Source organism: Centruroides sculpturatus, unplaced genomic scaffold (assembly GCF_000671375.1).
Source record: "Centruroides sculpturatus isolate CEXI.00-Female unplaced genomic scaffold, Cexi_2.0 scaffold1049, whole genome shotgun sequence".
NCBI lineage: Eukaryota > Metazoa > Arthropoda > Arachnida > Scorpiones > Buthidae > Centruroides > Centruroides sculpturatus.
Window position 1 is genome coordinate 80370 of NW_019385368.1, and position 27318 is coordinate 107687.

At 29.8% G+C, this 27318-nt stretch overlaps 2 protein-coding genes and 1 long non-coding RNA gene across 5 annotated transcripts; all 3 read right to left on the reverse strand.

Moving 5' to 3' along the window:
• Positions 1-1380, reverse strand: LOC111638205. Its single transcript, XR_002758819.1, has 3 exons — positions 1362-1380; positions 1210-1279; positions 1-55 (listed from the first exon to the last, which is right to left on the reverse strand). It is a non-coding gene; the product is annotated as an uncharacterized LOC111638205 (long non-coding RNA).
• A 1822-nt stretch (positions 1381-3202) lies between these two features.
• Positions 3203-18258, reverse strand: LOC111638200 (cytochrome P450 4C1-like). Of its 3 annotated transcripts, none has more exons than XM_023383872.1 (13): positions 18134-18258; positions 12457-12552; positions 9513-9650; positions 8639-8751; positions 8475-8560; positions 8219-8409; positions 8067-8136; positions 6786-6912; positions 6289-6486; positions 6025-6198; positions 5708-5774; positions 4562-4741; positions 3203-4494 (listed from the first exon to the last, which is right to left on the reverse strand). In XM_023383872.1, exons 2-13 carry the CDS (start codon positions 12506-12508, stop codon positions 4328-4330), a joined length of 1563 nt encoding a protein of 520 aa, XP_023239640.1. In that variant the 5' UTR covers positions 12509-12552; positions 18134-18258; the 3' UTR covers positions 3203-4327. The 3 variants fall into 3 exon arrangements, with proteins under 3 accessions (XP_023239640.1, XP_023239641.1, XP_023239639.1); XM_023383873.1 differs by having other exon boundaries at positions 12457-12531; positions 18134-18167; XM_023383871.1 differs by lacking the exon at positions 18134-18258 and having other exon boundaries at positions 12457-12636.
• Positions 18259-18903: 645 nt separating this feature from the next.
• Positions 18904-25986, reverse strand: LOC111638212 (cytochrome P450 4c3-like). The gene is made up of 18 exons (XM_023383878.1): positions 25597-25986; positions 25358-25470; positions 25207-25292; positions 24951-25141; positions 24141-24210; positions 23278-23404; positions 23020-23217; positions 22777-22950; positions 22248-22314; positions 21988-22167; positions 21844-21924; positions 21569-21638; positions 20546-20672; positions 20288-20485; positions 20045-20218; positions 19516-19582; positions 19256-19435; positions 18904-19192 (listed from the first exon to the last, which is right to left on the reverse strand). The coding sequence occupies exons 1-18, from the start codon at positions 25784-25786 to the stop codon at positions 19035-19037; spliced, it is 2451 nt and encodes an 816-aa protein (XP_023239646.1). The 5' UTR covers positions 25787-25986; the 3' UTR covers positions 18904-19034.
• Positions 25987-27318: the final 1332 nt, after the last annotated feature.

Below are 27318 nucleotides of genomic sequence, written 5' to 3' on the forward strand. Positions count from 1 at the left end.
AGGAGAAAACCAATACCATGGTTTTGTGAACCATTGAAGAACACATGAGGAAATACTGTTTGGAACAAAAATATAATATATTTTTATTAACTTTCCATGTTTAGATATACATTTAGATAATTTAAACAGCCTTACATATAATACAATAAATATAAAGTATTATATAGTATATAACAGTAGGCGTTTAGAATGAAAATCTGTAATAAGAGCTAATGCTTTTTACATTCCATGATTTACAACATGTGTTAAGACGAATTTATTCTACGCTTATAAATAATACAACTAATGCTTTTACTTTACTTGCTGTTATGTATACATCACAAGGCCTTTCCTTTCTTATCTTGTCAAATTTGAATCTCCGAAGTTCTTTCGAAATCACATTTTGAGACTAATTCATCTCAAAAAAGTAAAATTAGTCCATAAATATGTACGGTGTGTATGCGTGTGTTGGAGTCTATTTCGTTTAATATCTCAGGATGAAGTAAAGAGTAAGAAACGAAATTTCGCATGGTAGCTTCTGTATTGATGCTATTAAATTTCTGTGGTTAAAGGTAAAAGTGGTGGAGAAATAGAGGTTAGTTACATGTCATATCTCGAGTGAGGCAGACTTCGTGAAAATTTTACACGTTCGCATTTATACATTTTTTAAAAATAAAACTTAGTTCTACCCTCTAAATTAACCGTTTTACAATTTTATAATAATTAAAAATATATAAAAATATTATAACAGATGCCGCGACACACAATTTAATTGATTTATTTATAATGGTTAATAATATAAAAGTTATTTTTTAAATAAAATGGCCACGAAAGTTACACAACTTGTTGGTAGATTTCTTTGTAGGGTGTTTTTGTTGATTAATATAAACTCTCTATAATAAGCTTTTAGTATTATTTAACAAGATTTTGTTATCGTTTTTTGAATGCAACTACACAGTACTAATTTAGAAAATAATTGTTGACTTGTATATATGTGACTTATTTCAGGAACCAATTAACTAAACTATCAACAATTAATTGTGCTTTTAATAGTATTATTCTTTTATATAAATGTAACATTTAAATATTGAATGTGTTTAATTGAAAAATCTTACAAAAGAGTTGTCATTTATAAATTTGTTATTAGACTTTATATTATTTAAACTATAATGGACGTTGTAACAGTGATATAATGTATATAACAGAAATGTATTATTTTAGACAACTTACTCTTGAATTGCATGAGCGTAGGCATTATCCTTATGGGTTTGAGAATCGACATGTGCTCCCATAGCCGTTTCTATTAAAGTAAAAACACAATACGTAACCAATTATAATAATATTGATGATCCATCGAAAGTTTACGTTTTAGGAGTTCCTACCTCCGATTATGTCGAGAGCTAACTGGTTAACTGGAATTCATCAATCTGTTTTAATAACTCGAATGGTGTTTTGATACAGTATTTTCATAAACTCGCCGGAATTATAATTTATATAAAATAATTAATTTAACGTTCGTCCATCGAATAAACATCAGAAATTTTTTATAAAACGCAAACCACGTATGATTGACAATAAACGGTGGGTGAAAGTGGTGCTTCAGACAGCTTGTGTGACCTTGATTTGCGGTGGCCAACCGGTGGTCCGCAAAAAATTTTAGTGGACATTAATCAACTGAAAGTTACACAAAGTATTACAAAAGAAATGCAAAATGCTTGGTTACTTTTTCTCACTCATTAGTTTTAGATACGAATAATAAAACTCTGAACACGAAATGACTGTTATCAATAAAGAATGTGCGTGATTGTCGTCCTTGGTGAAAAAGATCCAAAAATTTATAAACTTATTTTTCGAAGCAGTAACAAACTTCACACTTATTTGTAGAAATTGAACAAGTGGATTTCGTATTAATAAAATAAAATAAAATGGAACGTCTGTGATCATTATTCTATAGATGTTCGTATCGTTAAAAAAAATTTATAATAGTGGGCAGTGAAATTCGAAATTGTAAGTTTAGTGTTTCGTGGGGTCAGATAAGGTTGGGGATGCCGACCTAGATAACTACTTCTCGAACCGGCTTAGAAACCTAAAAATTTCTTTTGTTTTATTTTATTTGATTGCTAATGGATTTCTCGGACTAACTGACGTAATAAATAAATGATTTTTGATAAGTTAATTAACATTGAAATCTTATAAGTAATAGAAGATGGGAGAGCAGAACAAATATACCAAATAATTTAATGGGATTTTTTAAAACTCCTGTCAACTATACAGAATTATCATAAAAACATACCAGTATACTCCTATAAATTTACTCGCGATTCACATAATCGGGCCAGGGCGGCCAAATATCTAGCAGGCAGGCGACTAACAGCCCACAACCGGTCCTGGATAGAATCATTGGAAACGTTTTGGTGTGTAGCTTCCACCAGCTAAAGCAACTGCCTAAGGTTGGTGCTCTGTAAAGCGCATACGCAATTGTTTATAATCTGACTGCTTTACACCGCTAAAATATTTTCGCCCTGGAAGCTGTCCCGTATTTGACAATACAACGCTTCCATTGGAAATATGCATGTACGAATTTATATTCGAATATACAATAGCAATGTTATCGTTTTTCTCACATGTAGTACAGAAATTTTTAATAAGATATAATTTTAATATAATATAATTATAATATTTTAATGCGGTTATAATAAAGTATTTATTTTAATTAATTAATTCAAAGTACGTTAAAATATAAAAATAATCGCGCAATATGTATCTATTTTTTAGAAAATACAAGGGAAGCGGTGGAAGCGCCGTTTCCCTTGTATTTTCTAAAAAATGACGGCACGCCACTGGTATAATAGTCTTTATGCGTAAATTCTACTGTTTAATTAATAGTAATGACAGGACCAAATAATAATCAGAATTGAAGACAGAATTTATAATTACATGGTAAGGAAAAATAGTAGAAACGGAAAGCGAATCAACAATCGTAACAATAAAGAGACAAAGAAAAACGAAAAGAAAACGAACGAACAACGACCGGAATTGTTTGCGGTAATCGTTTGCGCAGTTCAGTTTTTAATTATTTGTATTTTTATTCTTTTGCTTTTCCAAGATCATTATTATGCGCACTTTACGTAAACATACTTTAAGCAACGTTTAAAGTATATTTGTTCCAGTGTTGAGAAAAAGATAATTTTAATCACTATACATTAATACATCAATAATAAATTTTCCTAGTAAACCATGTAAGTTTCGCGTGTTTGCCGCCAGAGACGCTTTTATGATAGTATTTATTCGAAAAACCGATTTATTCCTGTTTCCGATGATTATGCATAAATTTTATCCGTTTGATTAAAATATTAAGTTCATCTGTATTTTTGTAATGTATTATTATCATTTTCTATGGTCCAGTTTATTTGATTATTATTCTGATATATATTAACGTTATTGTCTGAAAATATATTAGGAGTACTATTTAAAATTTAAGACACGATAATACCCCGTTCGCACTAAACATTTCAATCTAGATTGTGATAAGATCGGCGACTGTGTCGTGCTGCCATCTCTCTCTCGACCGTTTAAATCTCGAATGAAACAAGGTTTAATTGCAATCAGCTCAAGAGACGTTTTGAAAATAGATCTACTCATAAGAGAGTTTCCACAAAATGGCTGCAGAAGAAGTGTGGGGCTATCCAGGAAGAAATAAAAAAGATATTCGGAGAGACGATGAGATCTGGCTATTCTTAGTTATATGGAGAAAAGGTATTTATTTCTAACGAAAACTTCTATTTGTTTGTTGGTGTTCATGACTCACCGCTTAGTTATATCAGTTTTTTCATCCCGTGCAATAACTGGGTTCTTTTCAAGCGGACTGCCTGTGCGAACAACTCAACGTTCGACTAGCGACAGTTACAATCCAGATTGTGGGTAAATTGAGATCAAATTAAGACGTGGATTGTGTGAGAATGCAGTATAACACTTTAACTAGACAAAAATAAGATACATATAAACCCAAAATACACATGTCCAAAACCCAAAAACCCAATAAATATAATTAGCAATATAAATTTCAAAAGCAATTAGATGGACTTATTTTAAAAATAAATGAGTTTAAAAAAATAAAAATAATTCATGCAGCTGTATACATAATTGTTTATAAAGCAAATTATATGAAGCCAATTCCTTTATGGAAATACAGTATTCGGAGTAATCCAGTGTGCAAGAAGTACCCTTCAAAAATATAATGAAGCACACTCTTGTTACTTCATAGAATACTAATATAATTTCGATTTTTCAACTTTGATTTAATAAATGTAAGCTGAAAAAAGTTTATAAAATGTGTTGTTGTGACAGCTTAATTTTTATTCCTTTCCTCCATGGTCATTCTTATTCCAAATATTGGGCGAAGCACAACGTCTGCGGACACGAAAATTTTATCTCGAGGATCCAAAGAGTGAACTTTGAACTGACGAAGTATGTTTGCTAAGATTGTCTTCATCTCGACCATTGCATATTTTTGTCCTGTGGTAAAAACAATTCCATCGTAAAGCATTGTATAAAAATTTCAGTAAATACATCAATTACTTACCGATACAATTTCGTGGTCCTGCAGAGAAAGGCAAGAAGGCAAACGGATTACGCTTCTCACAGTTTTCTGGTAGAAATCTGTCGGGATCAAACACTTCGGGATTTTCGAAAACAGTAGGATTGTGATGAATGGCATGAATGCCGATAATGTAAGATGAATTCGGTGGCAAATTATATCCGTCTATAAATTATAATTTAATCTTAAATAAATGATGTAAAATTTTAACGATAAAATCAATAAAATTAATAAATGTAATGACATACATAAATTCTTACATAGTTTAATTTAAAAAGTATCATTGCGATCCTTTTCATCACGGAATATTGGAGTTCTATGTCAGGTGTATTCTGTATCTGACATAGAATTCCATTATTACTCAGCATTATCGGAATGAATCGCAGATTTTTTGAAATCGTTTCCAGCTTAAAGACATTAATGGAACTTTTTGAATCATACTCATCATTCGAACAATTCACAATGGAAACGGGCATTATCATGGATTTCTGGTGGAGTATGGGTCATAGATTAATATAAACATCCTTGTATCCTGGTGTGGTATGAGTCTGAATATATCCGGATCAGATCGTCCATGAAAAATTTTTGACCGTTCCTACACAAATTCGAACCCGTGTCCTCAAAATACCAAAGTGAATTTGTTACTGCTTGGCCTATTCAGACAATATCGAAACGATTATAATAAAATTTGTAATAAATCTCGAATAACAAATGACCTCTGCTGATAAATTGTACAATATCCTTCAGTTTCCTTCCTTCTCAAACACAACCACCCACTTTATATAAATCGTAATAATCTTTATTTATTTATTTATTTAATTTATCTATTTATTTATTATATCTTCTTATTGAAAACGTATAGTTACCTATAATTTCTCTGTTACCTAAATTCTCTCTATTGCATTATCAAGACCATCAAACTAAATCCTTGATTCAAATATGATCGATTGAATTACAAAAATATTTTACAATCTGAAAGTATAATAATGCAAATTCGTAGCCTATTAAACAAAAATTCTACCTTACTGGATAATAGTACGTGTCAATGAACGACTGCTATGAAATATGAATAGGTAAAATCGTATTTTCCATAGGGAAATGGGAAGAAATTAGTACATGATTAAAACTTACCAACTATCAGAGATGATGGATTTCTTCTAAATATAAAAGGAACAGGAGGATATATTCTTAATGCTTCCTATATAAAATAAAACTGTATTATATTATTTATAAATATAATAATATTAATAATTATAATTGATTATATATCAAATGTTTTCTTTCAACGTGGAAGCCTAATAATTTCGAGCTATTAATATATTAACGTAAAACATGTATTAATACAGTATATACAAGCATATGTATCAATTATACAAACTCATCTTATTTGCAAAAATCAGAACTTATCAATTATCAAAAGTTTAGGAAAAAGTGTGCAAAAATAAGACCTTAATAACACATTCCAAATATTTCATTTTCTTTAAATCATCTGTTGTAATCTTTCTGTCAACGTCATCGCCGAAAATATGGTACAATTCTTCATACACTTTCTGTTGGAAATCATCGTAAAGGCCCAAAAAGTACAGCGTCCAACTAACGCCCATAGTAGAAGTATCTTGACCCTGATATAAAATAATAAAAATAACGAATTATTTTTTATGACAATTTTAAAATTTACAACAGAATGACAGTCTTTACAGTAAAATACATACAGCTAGCATGATGCCATCCACTTCCTCTCTGATATCTTCTTCACTCAAAGTACCATTTTTCATGTGATGATAGAGTAACATATCTAACAATGCTCTTCTCTTTTTAATTCCAAAACCTTCTTTATTTTCTTCAAAATTATCGATGACCATGTTATCTTTCATCTGTTCTAAGAACATTTCTTTCTTTTCTCGAATCACCTACAATGTATTTATAACAAAATACAACGTATGTTTAGAAATTAATGCATAATATATAATACAGTAAGCATGATTATTATTAGGCTTATATATATAGGAAATAGGTAAATTGTATAATTTTTCGTATTCTTAATTAAGTTAAAATAATTGTTCTTTAATTTTTTTTTACATTTCCCAAGTATAGAAGAAGGAAAATTTATTTACATTTCACAAATTCGTTAGTTTTAGTGCCACAGAAAAAGTTAATCAAGTATTTGACGTCTTAATTAATTACGATAGATATTAAAATTTCGACTTACTTTTCTATCGAACTGATGAACAACTTCGATGCCTTTATTGAATTTCCTTCCTAACGGACTTAGATTAAAGATAGGAGAAAACCAATACCATGGTTTTGTGAACCATTGAAGAACACATGAGGAAATACTGTTTGGAACAAAAATATAATATATTTTTATTAACTTTCCATGTTTAGATATACATTTAGATAATTTAAACAGCCTTACATATAATACAATAAATATAAAGTATTATATAGTATATAACAGTAGGCGTTTAGAATGAAAATCTGTAATAAGAGCTAATGCTTTTTACATTCCATGATTTACAACATGTGTTAAGACGAATTTATTCTACGCTTATAAATAATACAACTAATGCTTTTACTTTACTTGCTGTTATGTATACATCACAAGGCCTTTCCTTTCTTATCTTGTCAAATTTGAATCTCCGAAGTTCTTTCGAAATCACATTTTGAGACTAATTCATCCCAAAAAAGTAAAATTAGTCCATAAATATGTACGGTGTGTATGCGTGTGTTGGAGTCTATTTCGTTTAATATCTCAGGATGAAGTAAAGAGTAAGAAACGAAATTTCGCATGGTAGCTTCTGTATTGATGCTATTAAATTTCTGTGGTTAAAGGTAAAAGTGGTGGAGAAATAGAGGTTAGTTACATGTCATATCTCGAGTGAGGCAGACTTCGTGAAAATTTTACACGTTCGCATTTATACATTTTTTAAAAATAAAACTTAGTTCTACCCTCTAAATTAACCGTTTTACAATTTTATAATAATTAAAAATATATAAAAATATTATAACAGATGCCGCGACACACAATTTAATTGATTTATTTATAATGGTTAATAATATAAAAGTTATTTTTTAAATAAAATGGCCACGAAAGTTACACAACTTGTTGGTAGATTTCTTTGTAGGGTGTTTTTGTTGATTAATATAAACTCTCTATAATAAGCTTTTAGTATTATTTAACAAGATTTTGTTATCGTTTTTTGAATGCAACTACACAGTACTAATTTAGAAAATAATTGTTGACTTGTATATATGTGACTTATTTCAGGAACCAATTAACTAAACTATCAACAATTAATTGTGCTTTTAATAGTATTATTCTTTTATATAAATGTAACATTTAAATATTGAATGTGTTTAATTGAAAAATCTTACAAAAGAGTTGTCATTTATAAATTTGTTATTAGACTTTATATTATTTAAACTATAATGGACGTTGTAACAGTGATATAATGTATATAACAGAAATGTATTATTTTAGACAACTTACTCTTGAATTGCATGAGCGTAGGCATTATCCTTATGGGTTTGAGAATCGACATGTGCTCCCATAGCCGTTTCTATTAAAGTAAAAACACAATACGTAACCAATTATAATAATTTTGATGAGCCATCGAAAGTTTACGTTTTAGGAGTTCCTACCTCCGATTATGTCGAGAGCGCAAAGATTAACCACATCTACGATATCAAATTCGCCATTTTTTGCTTGTTTCTTTAATTTTTTTACTAAAATATTCGATTGTTCATTAAATATATCTTGAAAATCTTCGAGAATTCGAAAATGGAAACTAGGAGTTATCAATTTTCTTCTGTTTCTCCATTTATTGTTGGTGCTAACAAATATAATTGTTACTGAATTTTTTACTTATAAATTGTCTTTAAAATGTATCTACCTTACCTTGTAAGAAGAGCCTGTCCTAGCCAAGGATGAAGGATATTATAAACCCAGTCTTTATTGATGATTGTAGTACTCTTTAGAACTTCCTATATATTTATATATAAATATTATAAATTACACAAAATAAATTAAAATTTAATACGATATTAAGAAATTTTCAATACCTGAGCCGATTCTGGATGATAAAATATAAAGTAATTATGTCCACCCCAGGTAAATCTTGCTAATTTTTCCTCTATGTGCATCATACAAATTCCCATTCCGTACTGAAGCATAACTTGAAAAATAAAAGGCAACTTAAGTAAAAATATATGAAAAATTGGAAACTTTCATTAGCCACGCTACAATGTTTAATTATATTATAAGATAAATTAATCGTGGCCTTCAGACTCTAAGATTTCCGTATATGGTTTCGATTTTACGATTATGTACTGTACAGTACGTACAGTACATCATACTTTTGATAATATTCGAGTCATACCGCTCATCAATCTAGATAAGTTTTCTAGATTAACAAAGAACAGACAAATAAATAAAATGACTACAAAACAGGTGTGCAATTTAAAATTTGCAGCCCAATTTTATATAATGATTGTTTTAAAAGATCAATTAGATGTATCTATTGTATTTGCTGATATTTGAATGTTTGTGTGTATACCTATCTTTATCATATATACACTGAACATACATGTATATAACTATACGTATCTATGTTTATACGTGCGTACATTCATTCGGTGGCTTTATCCACTCGTCTACTTGTGTCCTAGTGCATACTTTATACTACTTTTAGTAGTATGAAGTACGTTTTATTAAGCGGATTAATATGATTTTTAATAAGCACGTTTCAATATTTCTATCTTTTTAAAGGAAATTCACAATCTCTAACTTTTTCAAACTCTACGAGTACATTAAATTAAGCAAATATTTTACATGTTTATAAAAGTACTATCTAAAACGTTACTTAAAATAATTTAAAAATTTAATGTTTAAACATTTATAATATCACCAGACAGAGAAGAGATTATGTATACTTACAAGAGCCACAGAGTATTTCATAATTTTGCGCTTTATTAGGGCAGAAGAGAAAATTCCAAAGAAGTGACAAAGTTGAGATTGATGGCAACTCTTTATACAATTTCAATTCGTTTTCAGGTTCATCCATCTTCTTTGAAACTACAATAGACACGTGTAATTGGTAAACTTTATTTAAATTCATTCATAATACATCTCAACTATTAATACGCGAACGATATATTTGAATAGCTAGAAAATATAGATACTTTTGCATTTTTCATGTGGTATGCAATAAATACACTTTACCACTACCATTAAGAAATCTGTATTACATAATATTCGGGAATCTGCATGTGTGTACTTCATTGTAACAAATGGGACTTTTGAGATAGTTTCAATCTTGAAGGTTAAAAGATAAAAAAAAAAAATTCCAGGTAAGACACAAGCAACAAAGAGTAGAAGAGGTACTCGGCGGAAAGTGTTTTGAAAGGCTCACACATAATCATTACAGAATTATTAAATGAAATTTTCTCTTATAAGTCCATAGATTTTTCTAAAATAATTTAATAATTGATCGATGCAATAATACAATTAGAAAGTGGATGTATGCATCTTCAGTATACACAGGGCAGGTGCGTGGTTTAAGGGGGCGAGGCGATCTCCTCAAGGGCCCTTTTAATAGGGAGGAATTTTCGGATCACATAGTGAAATTTTTATTCATTTCAATATACAACATGTAAATAATTTACTTTGTTGGCTTATTTGATAATTTATCAATGTAAATACGTTAATTGGCGGTTTATTGTTTTTATTTATGGCCTCGCCAGACTGCACTGGCACTGATATTTTTCATCAAGACAGACAAACAAATGAGATATTCTGCTAGTTTTCTGTTGCATTCTGTTGATTATAGAAAATGATTATTCGCTAGAATCTTATAACTTCAACGAAAACATTTATGAGATATATTAAAGAGAATAATCTCAGTTATACAGCTTTTAGAATCGAGAGAAAGTTGTGATAAAATATTTACACCAAACAATGGAAATTTAAAAAAATGTTGAAGTTACTATCAAAATTTAACCCTGTTACAAGTTAACGCTTAAGAAGTCATCCGAGAATCTTCGCATTATTTAAATAAAGATACACAAAATAAACCTTATTTGTCTAATGGGACAAATGGTTCGAAAGACAAATGTTATTATTAATGATCATAAATATTACAGTATAATTTTAGACAGAACCCCAGATATCAACACATTCGAGCGAATGTTTTTGGTTATTCTGTATATTTATTCATAGAATATTTTAGCAAAGTTTTGCCTGTGAAATTTACTTTTGCAGATGGTTTGACTTGATTAGTACTATAAGAACTCTAGTCATTAGGCCTAAAAGTTGAATATGTGTGTATTTGTATTTATATGAGAATAGTTTTTTTGTTTTCTTTTTGTAATAAATAATCAAATTTAAAATATTACGAGAAACTTTATTCCATTTCTATTGCCGTAAATCTATATAAAAAAACGTGTTATTGCCTTTCCTTTGCTCATACTTCACGAACAACTAAGAAAACAGAGAGTCATAAGCTTGGCTCGCCTTAAGCGACAATTTTTGGCTCGTCAGCCCTGAATATTCGTTCCAAAAAATCGTTTGTGATGGCGATAAATTGGCAGAATAACATAGTTACACTGTCGGTGTTTTGTCGCAACTGACAGGGGAAGTCAACTGGAGAAATATCTCTTACTAAGCTGCTAGCGTTTTTATTATTAAGAATACAAATTAAGTATAACGTGAAGGTAGAAAAATTAAGACAAGGAACATTTATTAAAATCAATTTTGGTTTTCAATCGTAATAGAAAACAAATAGACCACTGTCATCCTAAATAATATGTTTATCGGTTTAGCCAAGCCCACAATAGACCATAAGTGTAAAGCATAATGGAAAATATAATGCTCAAACTCGCTATTATTGATCACATGAGGAGAAGAATGTTTGCCACTATACAATACCCGTATCCTAAACTTTAAAATAAATTCAGCAAAATATGTTATAATAATTGAAAATGGTACTCACTACAGCCATAAAATGCCATACTTAAAAACATTTAATGCGCATTAATTTGCATAAATCAATTATTTAAATAAAATAGTTTGTAAATGTATTTCTATCCGACAAATCACTATATCAATATAAGAATAATAGTATTGTTTATACAATTTATTTAATTAAATAAAATAATATTACAGTGAAACCTGCGAAAGCCGGAACCTGGGTTAAGCGAAAACCTTTCAAAAGATAGAAAGTTCAAATATTTTTCAATAAAACGATTACATTAACATAATAAAAGGTATCCGAACGTCGTAACCTGTCAAACGCGGACAGAGTTGATTTCATAATATTGACGAATGGAAGAAAAATCACAATTGAATATTGTAAAACCTGTAAAAAACAGAACTTTAATATAAAGGAAACATGCTAAATCGAAAGAAATATTTGGCACCATATCAGTCCGGTTTACACAGGTTTCACCACACTAACTACACATGACGTTTGTTTATTATTTAAAGTTTACTTTTTAACAAGTGAATGTATACTTATTGTATTGGTACACATCAGAATGAAAGGTTAGGTGAATGTCTTGTTCTAGTATATAGGAAACAAAACAAAAATATCATCGGTCTAACAGAAAATAAAGACCTCATATTGGCTAAAGGACAATGCTAAGAGGCTTTTAAAAGAAAGGCACTCACTCAGTCGATCAGATAATCTCCTGATTCAGTGTAGTCCTGTATTTCCAACAGTACTCAAGAAATTAAGGAATTATACAGACTCATAAGAATATAACATTAAGTAAGACTTATTACTCGAAAAAATATATATATTAATAATTATATTTAAAAATTTAGCAGCAGATTCATAAGGCTGAGGTTTCGAGTAGATAAAATAAAAATACGTAATACTTACCAAACGAGAAAATCTTATCCCAAACATTCGTGTTTTTGGTGTCGACAGACATCTTTCTTCTTTCACTGTTGAATACTTTAAAGATAAAAAATATTCCTGAAATAAAAATTACACTTATTACAAGCAAATGATTAGGGAGTAGCGCCGCCAACATTTTCTTTTACGTAACATATGATTAATTCGCATCCTTCTACGTTTTATAAGACGAATTTGTTTGTTACAATTTGGCCTTGGATTTTATTGTTTCTTTCATTCTTTTGAAAACTATTGAAAATATTGTTTACCTACATGTCTTACAGCTTAATTCGCAGGAAATTATCATAAAATTCTTAAGATTTAATAATAAATTCAATATTTCTAAGCAAGTAAAGTGATTTTTTTATTATATTATCGTTTTTGACATTTTGAATACTTCGTATTTTTTATTCGGCTTTCTTGTGATATTTTTACATGAGTAAATTAAATCTTAGATACGTTTTCCCAAATCGTCTTGCCAAATTTCTACCAACAAAAGTGTTTTGTAAGAACAAAACATGTCGTTATTACCGCTTTTAATTTTTATAAAGCTCGTCTCTGCCCTTAAAATTAAGCTATTTGCCATTTTATAATAATTAATTATCATCATCATCATCATTATTAGTTCTCTGCTAAAGAAACAGCAAGATTTATCTACTTTATCCTCCACTTTTCTCTGTTCAGCACCAAGGTGCTTATTATCTCGTATCTAATGCCATCCTGTAAGTCTTCCAGCATCTTCCTTATCCCTTTTTTTATATTAATTAATTATATAATTAATATAAAAAGTTTTTAAATAAAATCACTTAACAGATGGCGACACACAATTTAAACTTTTTTTTGCCTAGAAAGTTACGCAACTCATTTTCTGATCACTTTTACAATGACCAAGCCTATATAAACGCCAAATCTATATAAAAGTAAACAATATCAGTAATTTGTGGTAACGTTGTCTCGCAGTAACTTTGGCCCAAAAACGAAAAATATTTATTTTCATTGTTACAACTCCACGTGTTATTTAAGTTACTTAATTTTCATACGAAAAAGTAGGTGACAGTAGTAGTTATATGTCCCCAATGGTTATGTGTAGTTTAAACTTTTGCACTAACTACACGTAACACAGGTGCTGTACATCGTACTGTAAGTGCTGTGTTATAAATGGCTGTTTTCATAAGTAAATACTCCAACAACTGAGTGGAATAACCTCCCGGATTTTCTTTTCGTAAGTACAGTTTTTATAATTATGTACTGTACATATGTACATATGTCCTTTCTGTTGATTCTTAGTCGACTGAGAACATATGTAATGAATTTATGCCTTGAAATAAGGTTAATCCAGGATTTGGAATAATATTAACCTAACTTATCTTTCAGTTTCTTATCTATTTTATCAAAATAATGCAAATGATCTCTTATCAAAGGCGCTTTAATTGTATATATAAATTATATTTATTATCCAATAATGTTAATCACTTGCTGAATCACTTTGATTGTCAACCTTCCAAAGCCATGAGAAGTTTACTTCATTCTTAATTTCATGCTAAACACAAGCTCAATGATGTGTTACACTCAAATCAATGACTTGCGGCTTCATTATTACTCCATAGTTCCTCACATTATGGTAACTTTATCCTATACTTTCAATAACTTTTGGTAAAACCTCGAAGACACTCAAACCTACCTAAATGTATCCCCTGTTTCATGCAGCAATATTAACCAAATATACATATATAATATTGAAATTTAAGTTTATTAAATTAATAAGATTTCTATAACATTTTATACGGTATAATTACAATTATTTTCCTTTTATAAATGCGCACAATGCTTCGATTTATCCTACTTATATAATAATTCGTATCAAAAGCTAAATTATATAAGCTGACAGGTGAATTGAATCGGTAATTTGCATTTAAAATGCTGTTTTCATTTACAACAAGCATTTATTACTTTAAGAAAAAAGTTAAAACGATTTTTATGTCATTCTTATTAAAACAATTATAAAAATAAGAGTGAATAAAGTTTTTTTTTCTTATAGATAAATACAAAAATAATTTTATATTTCTCTAACTAGAAGGACGAAAACAACATTGCTCTTTTAATTTAATGCTTTATAACTGAGTGTAATTTAAAATAATAGCTCACACCGTAATTAAAGTAATTCTTAAAAAATAAATAAGAATAAAAATATTATTTTGTTCAAAGTATTATCTTGAAGTATAAGTCCAAACATACTAAAAATTGGTTTAGTTTCATCATCTAATCCCTGTTACGTCTACCAATACTGGTACGTCTACAAATGACAGGTAGTATGCAAGGCTTTGGCTCGATTTGGCAGTCATAACTTGCTAAAAATGTGAGTTGCCTCACTCATTACTGTTGCACGGGAAAACGGTGAAAGTTGGAGTTGCACGGGACTGTTGCACGGGAAAAGTTGGAGTTGCATTACTGTGTGACAGTGTCACTGGAAGTGACACTGTCACACATATAAACGTCATATAAGAGACAGAAACCAAGGTCAGGCATGTAATGAATTCTGTTAGTCGCCATGTTGGCACAAAGCAGCCAAACCTCGAATGCTTTCTGCCAAATTAAGCTACTATTTTTCTGTTTGGCGGACAAAAATATTGTTTGTCTCTCTGGTTATTTTTTGGGCTTTCAAATCAGCAGCCAATTAAAAATTTCGACACACAAGCCAATTATCATTTTATATTCCAGAGTCGTCGCGTTAAAAAAATATCTAGCAAAATTAACACATAAAATAGGTTTTTGATTGACTTGATGTTGACTACTTTGATTGACTGCTGATTTGTTTACATTTATGTTCTGCAAGGTCTAGTGGGAAACAGCTGACCCTTTCTTTTTAATGAACCAAACTATAAAGCAAGTCTGTAGAAGCAATTTTCTCTTTTGAGAGTTTCTTTATTATTTTGTGTTTTTTATTCACTCTTTTCGAATGACAGTTTTATAAAGCTAAAGTATTTCGAAAGAGTAAAATGCCTTCAATTAAATAGGCGTTATAATGAAGTAACTACATCCTGCACAAGATAAATTACCTAATTTAGCTCTTTTATAAGACCTACTGTATGCAGGAGCTGTACTATTTGGAAGAGTCAATACCTTAGATGGAATTTTCACTTATTTTCTGTTGCTATTATTCACTGTCGTGACAATAAAACTAGAAACAAACGTGCTCATTAATATGTCTAGTGTGTCAGTTTACATAAATTAAGTCTTGTCCTTGAGATAAATTCCTACAGGGCACAATTAATCACGCGCGAATTCATTTACACGTATTCTAAAGCGTGTGTATTTATCAAAGTTTGTATGAATTTTTGGTAACTACATACGAATTATAATTAAATTATAATTTAATTCTTAAAAATATGGAACGTATATACTATAATATTAGAATTTTATAATATTTATGGCATTATAAAGTGCTAGAAAAATAAAGAGATATGTCCTACTTTTCAGTACAGTGTGGAGGACATGTCTATTCATAATTTTTTATTAAGTCTGGTAAATTTATTTTATACCCCAAAAAAGCATATAGTACAGTAAAATGTCGATAACTTTCCTCTTTTTTTTATAAATTGATAATTTTAGATATATTTTGGAGTATTTATTCTAGTCACACACTATTAAAAGGTTCTCTTCCTCTGTCTAAAATATTATAATTTATACGATATTTTTTAGTGTATTAATTTGTAATGGTGAAGTATATATTGTTCGTATGTCAAATACGTAATAGATTAACAAGTTTTCCTCCTAATGACAGAATGGGAACAATAACTTGAACTTTGAACTAGTAAAATCTGTTCCTTTCATAAGCTGACACCTCAATTGCATTTGTCAGTAACCAATTTAACAATTTAACATAATCGAAGCTACAATTTCGAGAGTTTTAAATAAATGTGTAAAATATTTTAAATTTGTGCAGCAATTAAACTGAAGGACAGTTCAGAGAGAACTTTTATACACGTTTTCAATTATTTTTTACTAATATTTTTAAGAAAAATTACTTATATTCTCAATTGTTTAGATGCCATTTACTTCCTTCAACTGTTTACGATTTCTGTATTTCTCTTTGATTTCATTAATTAATTAAGCTACGTAATTCATGACGTAAATATAATGTCTTTATTCAATTATTAATCGAAACTTTCTTAAGGTATTGAAATTAAACTGGATTGACTGGTATTTGTAGTAACAAAAATAAGGAAGTACGACTAAATTTCTAATAAATAATTAGAAATATTCGAGTATTAAAACAAATAAGAGCACAGAGAATAAGTGTAAATACTTCATTACTTTCTCTTAAAAAAGTAACCAAGAGTCTATTAAAATAATTTTTGTCCTAATACGTAACTGATCTGTTCCCACTGATCTATTGCACCACAGAAATTTACACTTATATATTTATTGAACACACCTATTGTTCATTGTAATGTACAGTAGAATAAAGGAAAAATACGGGTAAAAATTATCTTTTACTTTTCCCAATTTGGTCAATATTGTATTAAGTTTCTTGCATAATCCGCCATTATTCTGAAGTGTGTTGATACTCCACCTTGACAAATCATATGACCTACTAAAGTTGGCAATCGGATTTAGTAACAAGTTAAATATATTATAGGAACTTTATTTAGAGGAAAAATAGCAGAAAACGTTTTCTAGTGCCATATTACACCTAAATAATTTAATAATTATTCTAAATATTTCAAGAACATTCAGTATTGTTTTTTATATTTCGAAGCCACCGTAATTCGAAGTATGAATATTATCAACGTCAATTCGTGTGAATGAATTATAGTACAGTACTGAGTCTTACTCCTATGTAAAAATCTATGTAAATTTATGTGAATAGGCTAAATCTATTATATGATTTCTATTGTTTCAGTGTCACGAGATTACGTTCAAGGAAATGTAGTTATATTATATATTAATAATATAACTAACAAAGAAGCACGTCACTTAAACACTAGTTTCTTTACAGTTATTGATAAAAACTGTGTATTATATCAGTTGTAAATGAGGAGTGACAATTGAGCTGTCGTAAAGAGGGGATGATTTTCATTACGTCATAATTGAGTGAATATTTTTTTCTCTCTCTCTCCGACTTTATTGATTTTTTTTCAATTTCATTTATTTAATAGAAATTACGAGTGCGTTAATTCTTATTTTTCCAATTATATTTAACTTTTTTTTACAAAATAACGTAATAAATATTCTATTTTCCTTATTTATTATTAAATTATTGTTTAAGCACCATCCCTGAGGTTATAGGTCAGCCTTGACAGCTAAATTTCCCAGTTATTGCCTCTGACCTCAATATTTTTCCTTTACTCTTCCAAACAAATTAATAATTTAAATAATTCATAAATTTTTCTAAAAATTACAAGTGAGAATATATATAGAAAATTCGTAAATTTTATACGTTCCTTTATCGTTTTAGGGCTTATATTTTGACGTTAAACTCGAAATTTTGGGAGTGAAGTAATGGGAATAAATATTACAAAGGTTTTCATTCCGTAATTCTTACAATCTTCTGATAAATTTACGAGTATTTTTATACGTAAACAGGTTGCAAAATCGAATTATTTATATAAATAATTGCTTTAAAAAATTTAAAAAATAGAAATAATTATAAAAATAATACCTGTATTTATAGCTTTCTAACGTGGTAGAGATGAGTCTACTTTCATCAAGGACAGAATATAATAATATAGATTTGTTCCTCAAAGAATTTTGCTTAACCTATCAAAAAATTTAGCATTTTTTCCTCCATCTGCGTGCATGTCGCTTTCTGAATACTTTAGAAATTGCCAAGTCTCGATATAGCGTTTGTCTAAATAGTCCAACTCTCGATATAGCGCCAACGAATGCATATCAACGAATCCTTTTTATAAATATTTGGAAATTCTTTAGTATTTTGAATTAATAAATGCACGATTTTGCATTATAAGCGACATTATAACTAAATTATGTGAATTCTAAATCTCAAACTTGAATCTGTTATTAGATGTTCTTCCTGCATCAATTGCTCTTACTGTTTCATAAAAGATAGGAAAATAGCACAAGATCATTCCTTTCAAACTGTATATATTTGAAACCGAAAATAACATATACACAAGTAAAATTCTATACAAATATACTTTTTATGTACAAAAATATACATATCCTTACATACAAAAATAATAAAAATGTATTATGATTTACTTATTTGATATCAACAACCGAATTTAATTCATACAAGTTAAACTGATATTTGTACTGATGATGAAATTATAATGGTAAAAAATATAATTATGCATAAATAATAATCTTATACCATATTTAATTTACTTTGCTATTAATTAACATACTTTTCCTTATCCCTCTTCCTTAATCTTTATTCTCTCCTTCCCTTGTCCTCTTTTCTCCTCTTAATTCTGTATATGCCAATGAATGTAAAAAACTACAATTTTCATAATAATTCTGAGTGTTAGCATTTCCCTAAAATTAACACTAACCAAACCAAATTAGCGCTATATATAATTTAAAATTTATATTAATTTCTTTCATCGTTTTTTAATGGTCATTCTTATTCCGAATTTCGGACGGAGAATGATGTCACCAGATTCGAAAATCTTATCTCTGTGGTCCATAGATTTCACTCGAAAATGTCGAAGAACATTGGCTAAAATTGTCTTCATCTCCAACATGGCGAATCTTTGACCTGAACAAAAGTGAATAAATCAGAAACACAGGAAGGCCTTTGTCTCGTGTCGCAATTACTCACCTATGCAATTTCGTGGACCGGCAGAGAATGGTATAAATGCAAAGGGATGACGTTTCTCGCAGTTTTCTGGTAGAAATCGATCCGGATCGAACACTTCGGGATTTTCAAACACCGTTGGATTATGATGAATTCCATAAATGTTTACTGCAAGAGACGAATTTGCTGGCAAGATATAATTACCTGAAAGAAAATTTAATTGTTTTCGATGCAACTTATATCATTGCTCCGATATGTAATTACTTTCAAAATGCAATACATACCTACTTTCATATCGGAAGGATTTTTTCTCAATATGACTGAAACCGGAGGATAGAGCCTGAGTGTTTCCTGCAATTACTCCGATATTTTAAAATGTTATCGAGTACCTGATAATTGAATCAATTTTTGTTTTATTTTCGAGAAGAATTAGAAAGACGAATTCAAAATTGTGCTTGCTATTTTTCTAGCAGTAGATCTACTAACTACTGTTTAAGTATGGAAATAAGTAAAAGTGGCTTAATTTTACGTGATGAAAATTTATATTATCTATATTGTATATGGGCACTACTGACGAATCTGAGGAGACTTAACTACCTGATAGAATCTAGTATTTAAGAGTCTAGATTGTTTATACATAAAAAAAAATCTGAATTGCAATTCTATAGAGTCTAATTACAAAAGCCTTTCTGAATACTTCGAAATAGAGAAAAGCCTAGAAAACATCGGAAATACTCGATCGTCCTTGCCGTAAGACACTATCTAACAAAGTGTCATCCTTGCTCACCTATAAGTTTAAAACTAAATTATTACCTTGATAATACATTCCAGATACTTCATTCTTTTAAGCTCATCGGTCGTAATAGATTTATCCATGTCTTCACCAAAAATTTCCTGCAGTTCCTGGTACACTTTCTCTTGTATATCGGAATGCAATCCCAGCAGATAAAGAGACCAACTAATTCCCATAGCAGTTGTGTCGTGTCCCTTAAAATAACAAATTTCTTTAAACACAAACATTTTTATTTCTAAATTTGTGAATAAAACTCGTTTTACTTCGAACATGAAAGTGTCGACTTCTTCTCTGATATCCTCTTCGCTGAGACTTCCATCCGTTAAATGATGATAAAGTAGTAAATCAAGAAATGCTCGCTTTTTCTTGACTCCTGTAACTTCTTTCTCTTCTTGAAAGTTGTCGATTGTTTGATTGTCTTCCAGTTCTTCGATCATTTTCTGTTTCTTTTCTCTGATTACCTGAATTGTTTCCATTCTTAATTACGTTAATGGTTTAACAATGAAAACAAATAAACTTGCCTTTCTGTCGAATTCGTGAACGGTTTCAATGTCTTTGTGAAATTTTCTTCCTAATGGACTCAAGTTGAAAATGGGACTGAACCAATACCAAGGCTTTGCAAACCATTCAGCAAGTGCAGATGTTATTCTGAATTAAGAAACACAATGTGATTTATAAANTCTGTCGAATTCGTGAACGGTTTCAATGTCTTTGTGAAATTTTCTTCCTAATGGACTCAAGTTGAAAATGGGACTGAACCAATACCAAGGCTTTGCAAACCATTCAGCAAGTGCAGATGTTATTCTGAATTAAGAAACACAATGTGATTTATAAAGGTTTGAAGAAATTGAAATATTTTTCAAACTTTAAGAAATATTTTAGAATTACAGGAAGCATATTTAAAATATAAGATAAAGAGATTTTTAAAAAAATGAACATGGTTGTATTGCTTATTGTCACAGTTTTCATTTGTAAAGCTATATCTTAACGAAAGTTGTGATATTGCTATTGGTTTAAGGGTCAACCAGGGCCACCGAGAGGGAAATAGAGCGGAAGATGTTAACCTACACGAAGAAAAAATCACAGTAGTGGTAGTAATCACAGTAGATCAGTTTAATAAGTATAGTTCCATCCATCCATAAAAACTAATCTTTAAAACTACTTTTTACTAATAAATAAACGTTTTACGTAATTTATTTCTATAAAAAAAAATGGGAAAGGAAATCGGAAGGGACTTATTTAAGGGACTTCATACATACTGTATGAAGGCCCTGTAGCCAAAATTACCCGCCTTCTCAGATTGTCAATCGAGTGTCTATAGAGCAATTAAGAATTTTTATACTTTAGCAAAAAGACTAAAACCTGTCATCCATTGTCATCTACTGTAATTACGATTACTCGTAATATTGTAACTGAGATCATCGTACAATAGTCGAAAGAGATAGAAAGCAATTAAAATACGAAGAATTAAGGAAACACGTTTACAAGAGATCTGAATAGAAAGGTTTTATTTAGATTTGTCATTAACAATTTTTTCAACTTACTCATTAATGGCAATGATATAATCAGTATCAGATCGATTTTGAGCGTTAATATGCATTCCCATGGCTGAATCTGTAAATAATAATTAAAATAATATACGTAATATACACCTTTCTTACTAAGGTTGTCAACATTCACAATAGCAAAATTTGAAAATAAAGTGAATAAAGACAAATTTCAGAAAGTGCTGGGCCAAAACAAAGTTGACAAAAAAACATGAGAATATTTTTTCTTTCCATTGATGATTATGAAGACAATTATACATCCCAATAGATGCTGTGGTCCATAGATTTCACTCGAAAATGTCGAAGAACATTGGCTAAAACTGTCTTCATCTCCATCATGGCGAATCTTTGACCTGAAGAAATGTAAATACATCAGAAAAACAGGAAGGCCTTTGTCTCGTGTCGCAATTACTCACCTATGCAATTGCGTGGACCGGCAGAGAATGGTATAAATGCAAAGGGATGACGTTTCTCGCAGTTTTCTGGTAGAAATCGATCCGGATCGAACACTTCGGGATTTTCAAACACCGTTGGATTATGATGAATTCCATAAATGTTTACTGCAAGAGACGAATTTGCTGGCAAGATATAATTACCTGAAAGAAAATTTAATTGTTTTCGATGCAACTTATATCATTGCTCCGATATGTAATTACTTTCAAAATGCAATACATACCTACTTTCATATCGGAAGGATTTTTTCTCAATATGACTGAAACCGGAGGATAGAGCCTGAGTGTTTCCTGCAATTACTCCGATATTTTAAAATGTTATCGAGTACCTGATAATTGAATCAATTTTTGTTTTATTTTCGAGAAGAATTAGAAAGACGAATTCAAAATTGTGCTTGCTATTTTTCTAGCAGTAGATCTACTAACTACTGTTTAAGTATGGAAATAAGTAAAAGTGGCTTAATTTTACGTGATGAAAATTTATATTATCTATATTGTATATGGGCACTACTGACGAATCTGAGGAGACTTAACTACCTGATAGAATCTAGTATTTAAGAGTCTAGATTGTTTATACATAAAAAAAAATCTGAATTGCAATTCTATAGAGTCTAATTACAAAAGCCTTTCTGAATACTTCGAAATAGAGAAAAGCCTAGAAAACATCGGAAATACTCGATCGTCCTTGCCGTAAGACACTATCTAACAAAGTGTCATCCTTGCTCACCTATAAGTTTAAAACTAAATTATTACCTTGATAATACATTCCAGATACTTCATTCTTTTAAGCTCATCGGTCGTAATAGATTTATCCATGTCTTCACCAAAAATTTCCTGCAGTTCCTGGTACACTTTCTCTTGTATATCGGAATGCAATCCCAGCAGATAAAGAGACCAACTAATTCCCATAGCAGTTGTGTCGTGTCCCTTAAAATAACAAATTTCTTTAAACACAAACATTTTTATTTCTAAATTTGTGAATAAAACTCGTTTTACTTCGAACATGAAAGTGTCGACTTCTTCTCTGATATCCTCTTCGCTGAGACTTCCATCCGTTAAATGATGATAAAGTAGTAAATCAAGAAATGCTCGCTTTTTCTTGACTCCTGTAACTTCTTTCTCTTCTTGAAAGTTGTCGATTGTTTGATTGTCTTCCAGTTCTTCGATCATTTTCTGTTTCTTTTCTCTGATTACCTGAATTGTTTCCATTCTTAATTACGTTAATGGTTTAACAATGAAAACAAATAAACTTGCCTTTCTGTCGAATTCGTGAACGGTTTCAATGTCTTTGTGAAATTTTCTTCCTAATGGACTCAAGTTGAAAATGGGACTGAACCAATACCAAGGCTTTGCAAACCATTCAGCAAGTGCAGATGTTATTCTGAATTAAGAAACACAATGTGATTTATAAAGGTTTGAAGAAATTGAAATATTTTTCAAACTTTAAGAAATATTTTAGAATTACAGGAAGCATATTTAAAATATAAGATAAAGAGATTTTTAAAAAAATGAACATGGTTGTATTGCTTATTGTCACAGTTTTCATTTGTAAAGCTATATCTTAACGAAAGTTGTGATATTGCTATTGGTTTAAGGGTCAACCAGGGCCACCGAGAGGGAAATAGAGCGGAAGATGTTAACCTACACGAAGAAAAAATCACAGTAGTGGTAGTAATCACAGTAGATCAGTTTAATAAGTATAGTTCCATCCATCCATAAAAACTAATCTTTAAAACTACTTTTTACTAATAAATAAACGTTTTACGTAATTTATTTCTACAAAAAAAATGGGAAAGGAAATCGGAAGGGACTTATTTAAGGGACTTCATACATACTGTATGAAGGCCCTGTAGCCAAAATTACCCGCCTTCTCAGATTGTCAATCGAGTGTCTATAGCGCAATTAAGAATTTTTATACTTTAGCAAAAAGACTAAAACCTGTCATCCATTGTCATCTACTGTAATTACGATTACTCGTAATATTGTAACTGAGATCATCGTACAATAGTCGAAAGAGATAGAAAGCAATTAAAATACGAAGAATTAAGGAAACACGTTTACAAGAGATCTGAATAGAAAGGTTTTATTTAGATTTGTCATTAATTTTTTCAACTTACTCATTAATGGCAATGATATAATCAGTATCAGATCGATTTTGAGCGTTAATATGCATTCCCATGGCTGAATCTGTAAATAATAATTAAAATAATATACGTAATATACACCTTTCTTACTAAGGTTGTCAACATTCACAATAGCAAAATTTGAAAATAAAGTGAATAAAGACAAATTTCAGAAAGTGCTGGGCCAAAACAAAGTTGACAAAAAAACATGAGAATATTTTTTCTTTCCATTGATGATTATGAAGACAATTATACATCCCAATAGATGAGGAAGTTAAAGCGTCAGACTGTTATTGTGAGGAACACCGGAAAAAGTATTTTATGGGTTCCATTTGGGAATGTCGAGAGCTCCGTATCTCATTATCCTGCTGCCTCCTATCGTGGAGCTGGCCGAACTCCTAATGGGTATGATCAAAGCATGTCCTCTTATTGAATGACCGGAGAATGAAAAGAGACAGAAATGAAAGAGACACCAGAAATATAAAAAAATGTGAGGACTTTACAATAAAAAATTCCAAATTTCTATAAGCGTACAAACAAAAATTTAAAATAATCATTCTTAACTAGTTTATTTTTCAAAACATTTTCGAATAGTTTTCGTTTTCCGGACAATAGAGAGTTTGCGGCCAAAGTTTTCATCTCTGAAAAGTGAACGTCGAACGTCGAGCGCCGCTTAAAAGATAGCGGCGTTAACGTTTTAGACATGAAAACTTTCGCCGCAATCTCGCTATTTTCTTTAAATAACTGAAATTCCGGACAGTTGTCAACCTTATTTCCTACTAGGAAACATTGAATAATTCTTACCTTCAATAACATCCAAAGTGCAAAGCGTAATCAACTCATCCATAAGAAATTCTTTATTTTCCTGTTTTTCCTTTAACTTTTCAATTAAGATGTTTGACTGATCGTTGAAAATTCCTTGAAAATCTTCGAGAATTCGAAAATGAAATGCCGGAGTTAATAATTTTCTACGATTTCTCCACTTATCGTTCGAACTGTTTCGATTGTAAACAAATAAATCAATACTTTAATTAATGTGACATATTCAATCATCGTTTACCTTGTTAAAAGACCCGTTCCCAGCCATGGATGAAGAATATTATAAATCCAATCTTTGTTGATCACGGTGTAACTCTTCAGTACTTCCTATGTTAAATAATCAATTGTTAACTTTAAAAACATGTAAATAATATGTGTTAAAACAATTATACCTGAGCCACTTCGGGATGAGATAATGCAATATAATGATAGCCACCCCAGGAAATTTTGTATAATTTCTTTTTTAACGTTGCAATAGATGCACCATTAAGTATTTGAATAATTACTAGAAAATTTATTTAATTAATAAGACATTTACTTTTACTGATCGTTATTCGTAAAAAAATTTCGTAAATAATGATAATAAATTTATATCACAAGATTTAAACGAACATTCTCAAATTACACTTACAAGTGCCACAAAGCTTTTGAAATTCCTGAGCTTTTACTGGACAGAAAATCAGATTCCAAATATAGGCCCAAGTGGAGAATTGCGGTATTCCGTCTCCCTGTTTATTTCTGCTCTTTTTCTTCCATATATAAAGAATTGAAAGAAGTATTACAAATCCAATAACTAATTTCCATTCGTACACAATTTCCATTTCTAGAGAACCATTTACACCCACTTATGTTTTCGATAGAAAATTTACATTAAATAATTTATCTGATTATCACAATAATCACTTATATCGAATAACCTTTAGAAGATAAAGCGACTTCTATTCACATTTCCAGGATGTATACAATAACTTTGTTTACAACGAGTATATCTACAGTTCTATTTAAATTTACATATATTTACTTAAAGATCAAACACACATAAAATCAATTATATTTAATGAAAATAAATGACGTTTGCATAGATTATTATTAGTAGAAAAATGCTTATATTGTCAAGGATTAAAAGGGTTGAAGTCGAGTTGTTTCACAATATTTTCGATTAGATAAAGTCTCCAATGTTTAAGATTATACAATACAAAATTAACAAAGGATATCAGACACAATAGCGATTTGAACTGCTTGATAAAATCTCAGATAAATATTATCTTTAGAATAATAAAATATATTCCATAAACAAATATTTATGTGAAGTTTAATAATAAAAAATTTATGAAATTATCAGAGCTCTTTTCAGAAATTTCAAGTGCTATCGACTTCCATATTTAATTAAAATTTTTTGTTGTTATGATTATATATTACATATTACAGACTGATATATTAAAACTTAAAGATACTTGATGATTAACAGCACGTGTATGAAAATGTAATTTGATGTAAAATTTGAATTTACAAAATACTTATTATTATTTATATGAAGGAAACATTCACAATTGTATTTTGTACTCATTTTATCGTTTATGAGTGATAAATATAATATTTTTAATAAACAAAATTAGTTATGAAGTTTTCAGATAGAGAAATCATTATTCCAAAGTTCATGTTTTAAATAAATTTATAAGCAAAGCTTCGAAGTCATCAGATTTCTTTTGAAAATGGCTTGTTTTTTATTTAACCCACTTAATTAAATTGTTGTGTTGATGACGTTTTAAATTCTGGACTGCTGTAATGAAGTTTAAGAAATTAAATTTTCAATTAGTTATGTATTTAAGTAACTTTAATTTTTTTCCCCACAGATCGTAACTGAACACAGTTGGCTTCCAGTACATTATTAAATACATTTTTACTAGTGATGTAACGAATATTCGGTTACTATTCGGTATTCGGTCTATTCTGCCTATTTTTCGCTATTCGGCCGAATACCGAATATCTAAAAACAGGAGTAAGAAATAACAAAAACATAGTAAATTAATCATTTTGGTATTTAGATTTAATGTTATCGGGTTAGTGTTGTTTGTTTATATTTATTTATAACTTATAACATGTACAAAATAAAAAAGAACATAATATTAGTCACTTGTATTTACAATTTATAATTGCAAATATCAGCACATGTACAGTACACACCTATTCGTTCGAGAATCATCGCACATCTGAGGGTCTGACCTTGCCTATCCTTCTTTTTAAGCGCTCGTCTTTGCTCTTCCCTTTCTCTTTCCTCTATCGCTCTAGTCCACGTATGCCTGTGCATACATCATAATACGTGCTCACGATACTTTCGATTCGTCACTTTTCC

What these genes read in the sequence shown, in the direction of transcription:
- LOC111638212 (XM_023383878.1), bottom strand. Translation starts at nt 25,786, where the DNA reads ATGGAAATTGTGTACGAATGGAAATTAGTTATTGGATTTGTAATACTT. An exon ending in TTCACGAATTCGACAGAAAG is followed by an intron (nt 23,218 to 23,277) that starts GCAAGTTTATTT and finishes GAAACAATTCAG; the next exon opens with GTAATCAGAGAAAAGAAACA. An exon ending in TCGACACTTTCATGTTCGAA is followed by an intron (nt 20,219 to 20,287) that starts GTAAAACGAGTT and finishes TGTTATTTTAAG; the next exon opens with GGACACGACACAACTGCTAT.
- LOC111638200 (XM_023383871.1), bottom strand. Translation starts at nt 12,610, where the DNA reads ATGTTGGCGGCGCTACTCCCTAATCATTTGCTTGTAATAAGTGTAATT. An exon ending in TTCATCAGTTCGATAGAAAA is followed by an intron (nt 6,487 to 6,785) that starts GTAAGTCGAAAT and finishes AATACATTGTAG; the next exon opens with GTGATTCGAGAAAAGAAAGA. An exon ending in TCCATCATCTCTGATAGTTG is followed by an intron (nt 4,742 to 5,707) that starts GTAAGTTTTAAT and finishes TATAATTTATAG; the next exon opens with ACGGATATAATTTGCCACCG.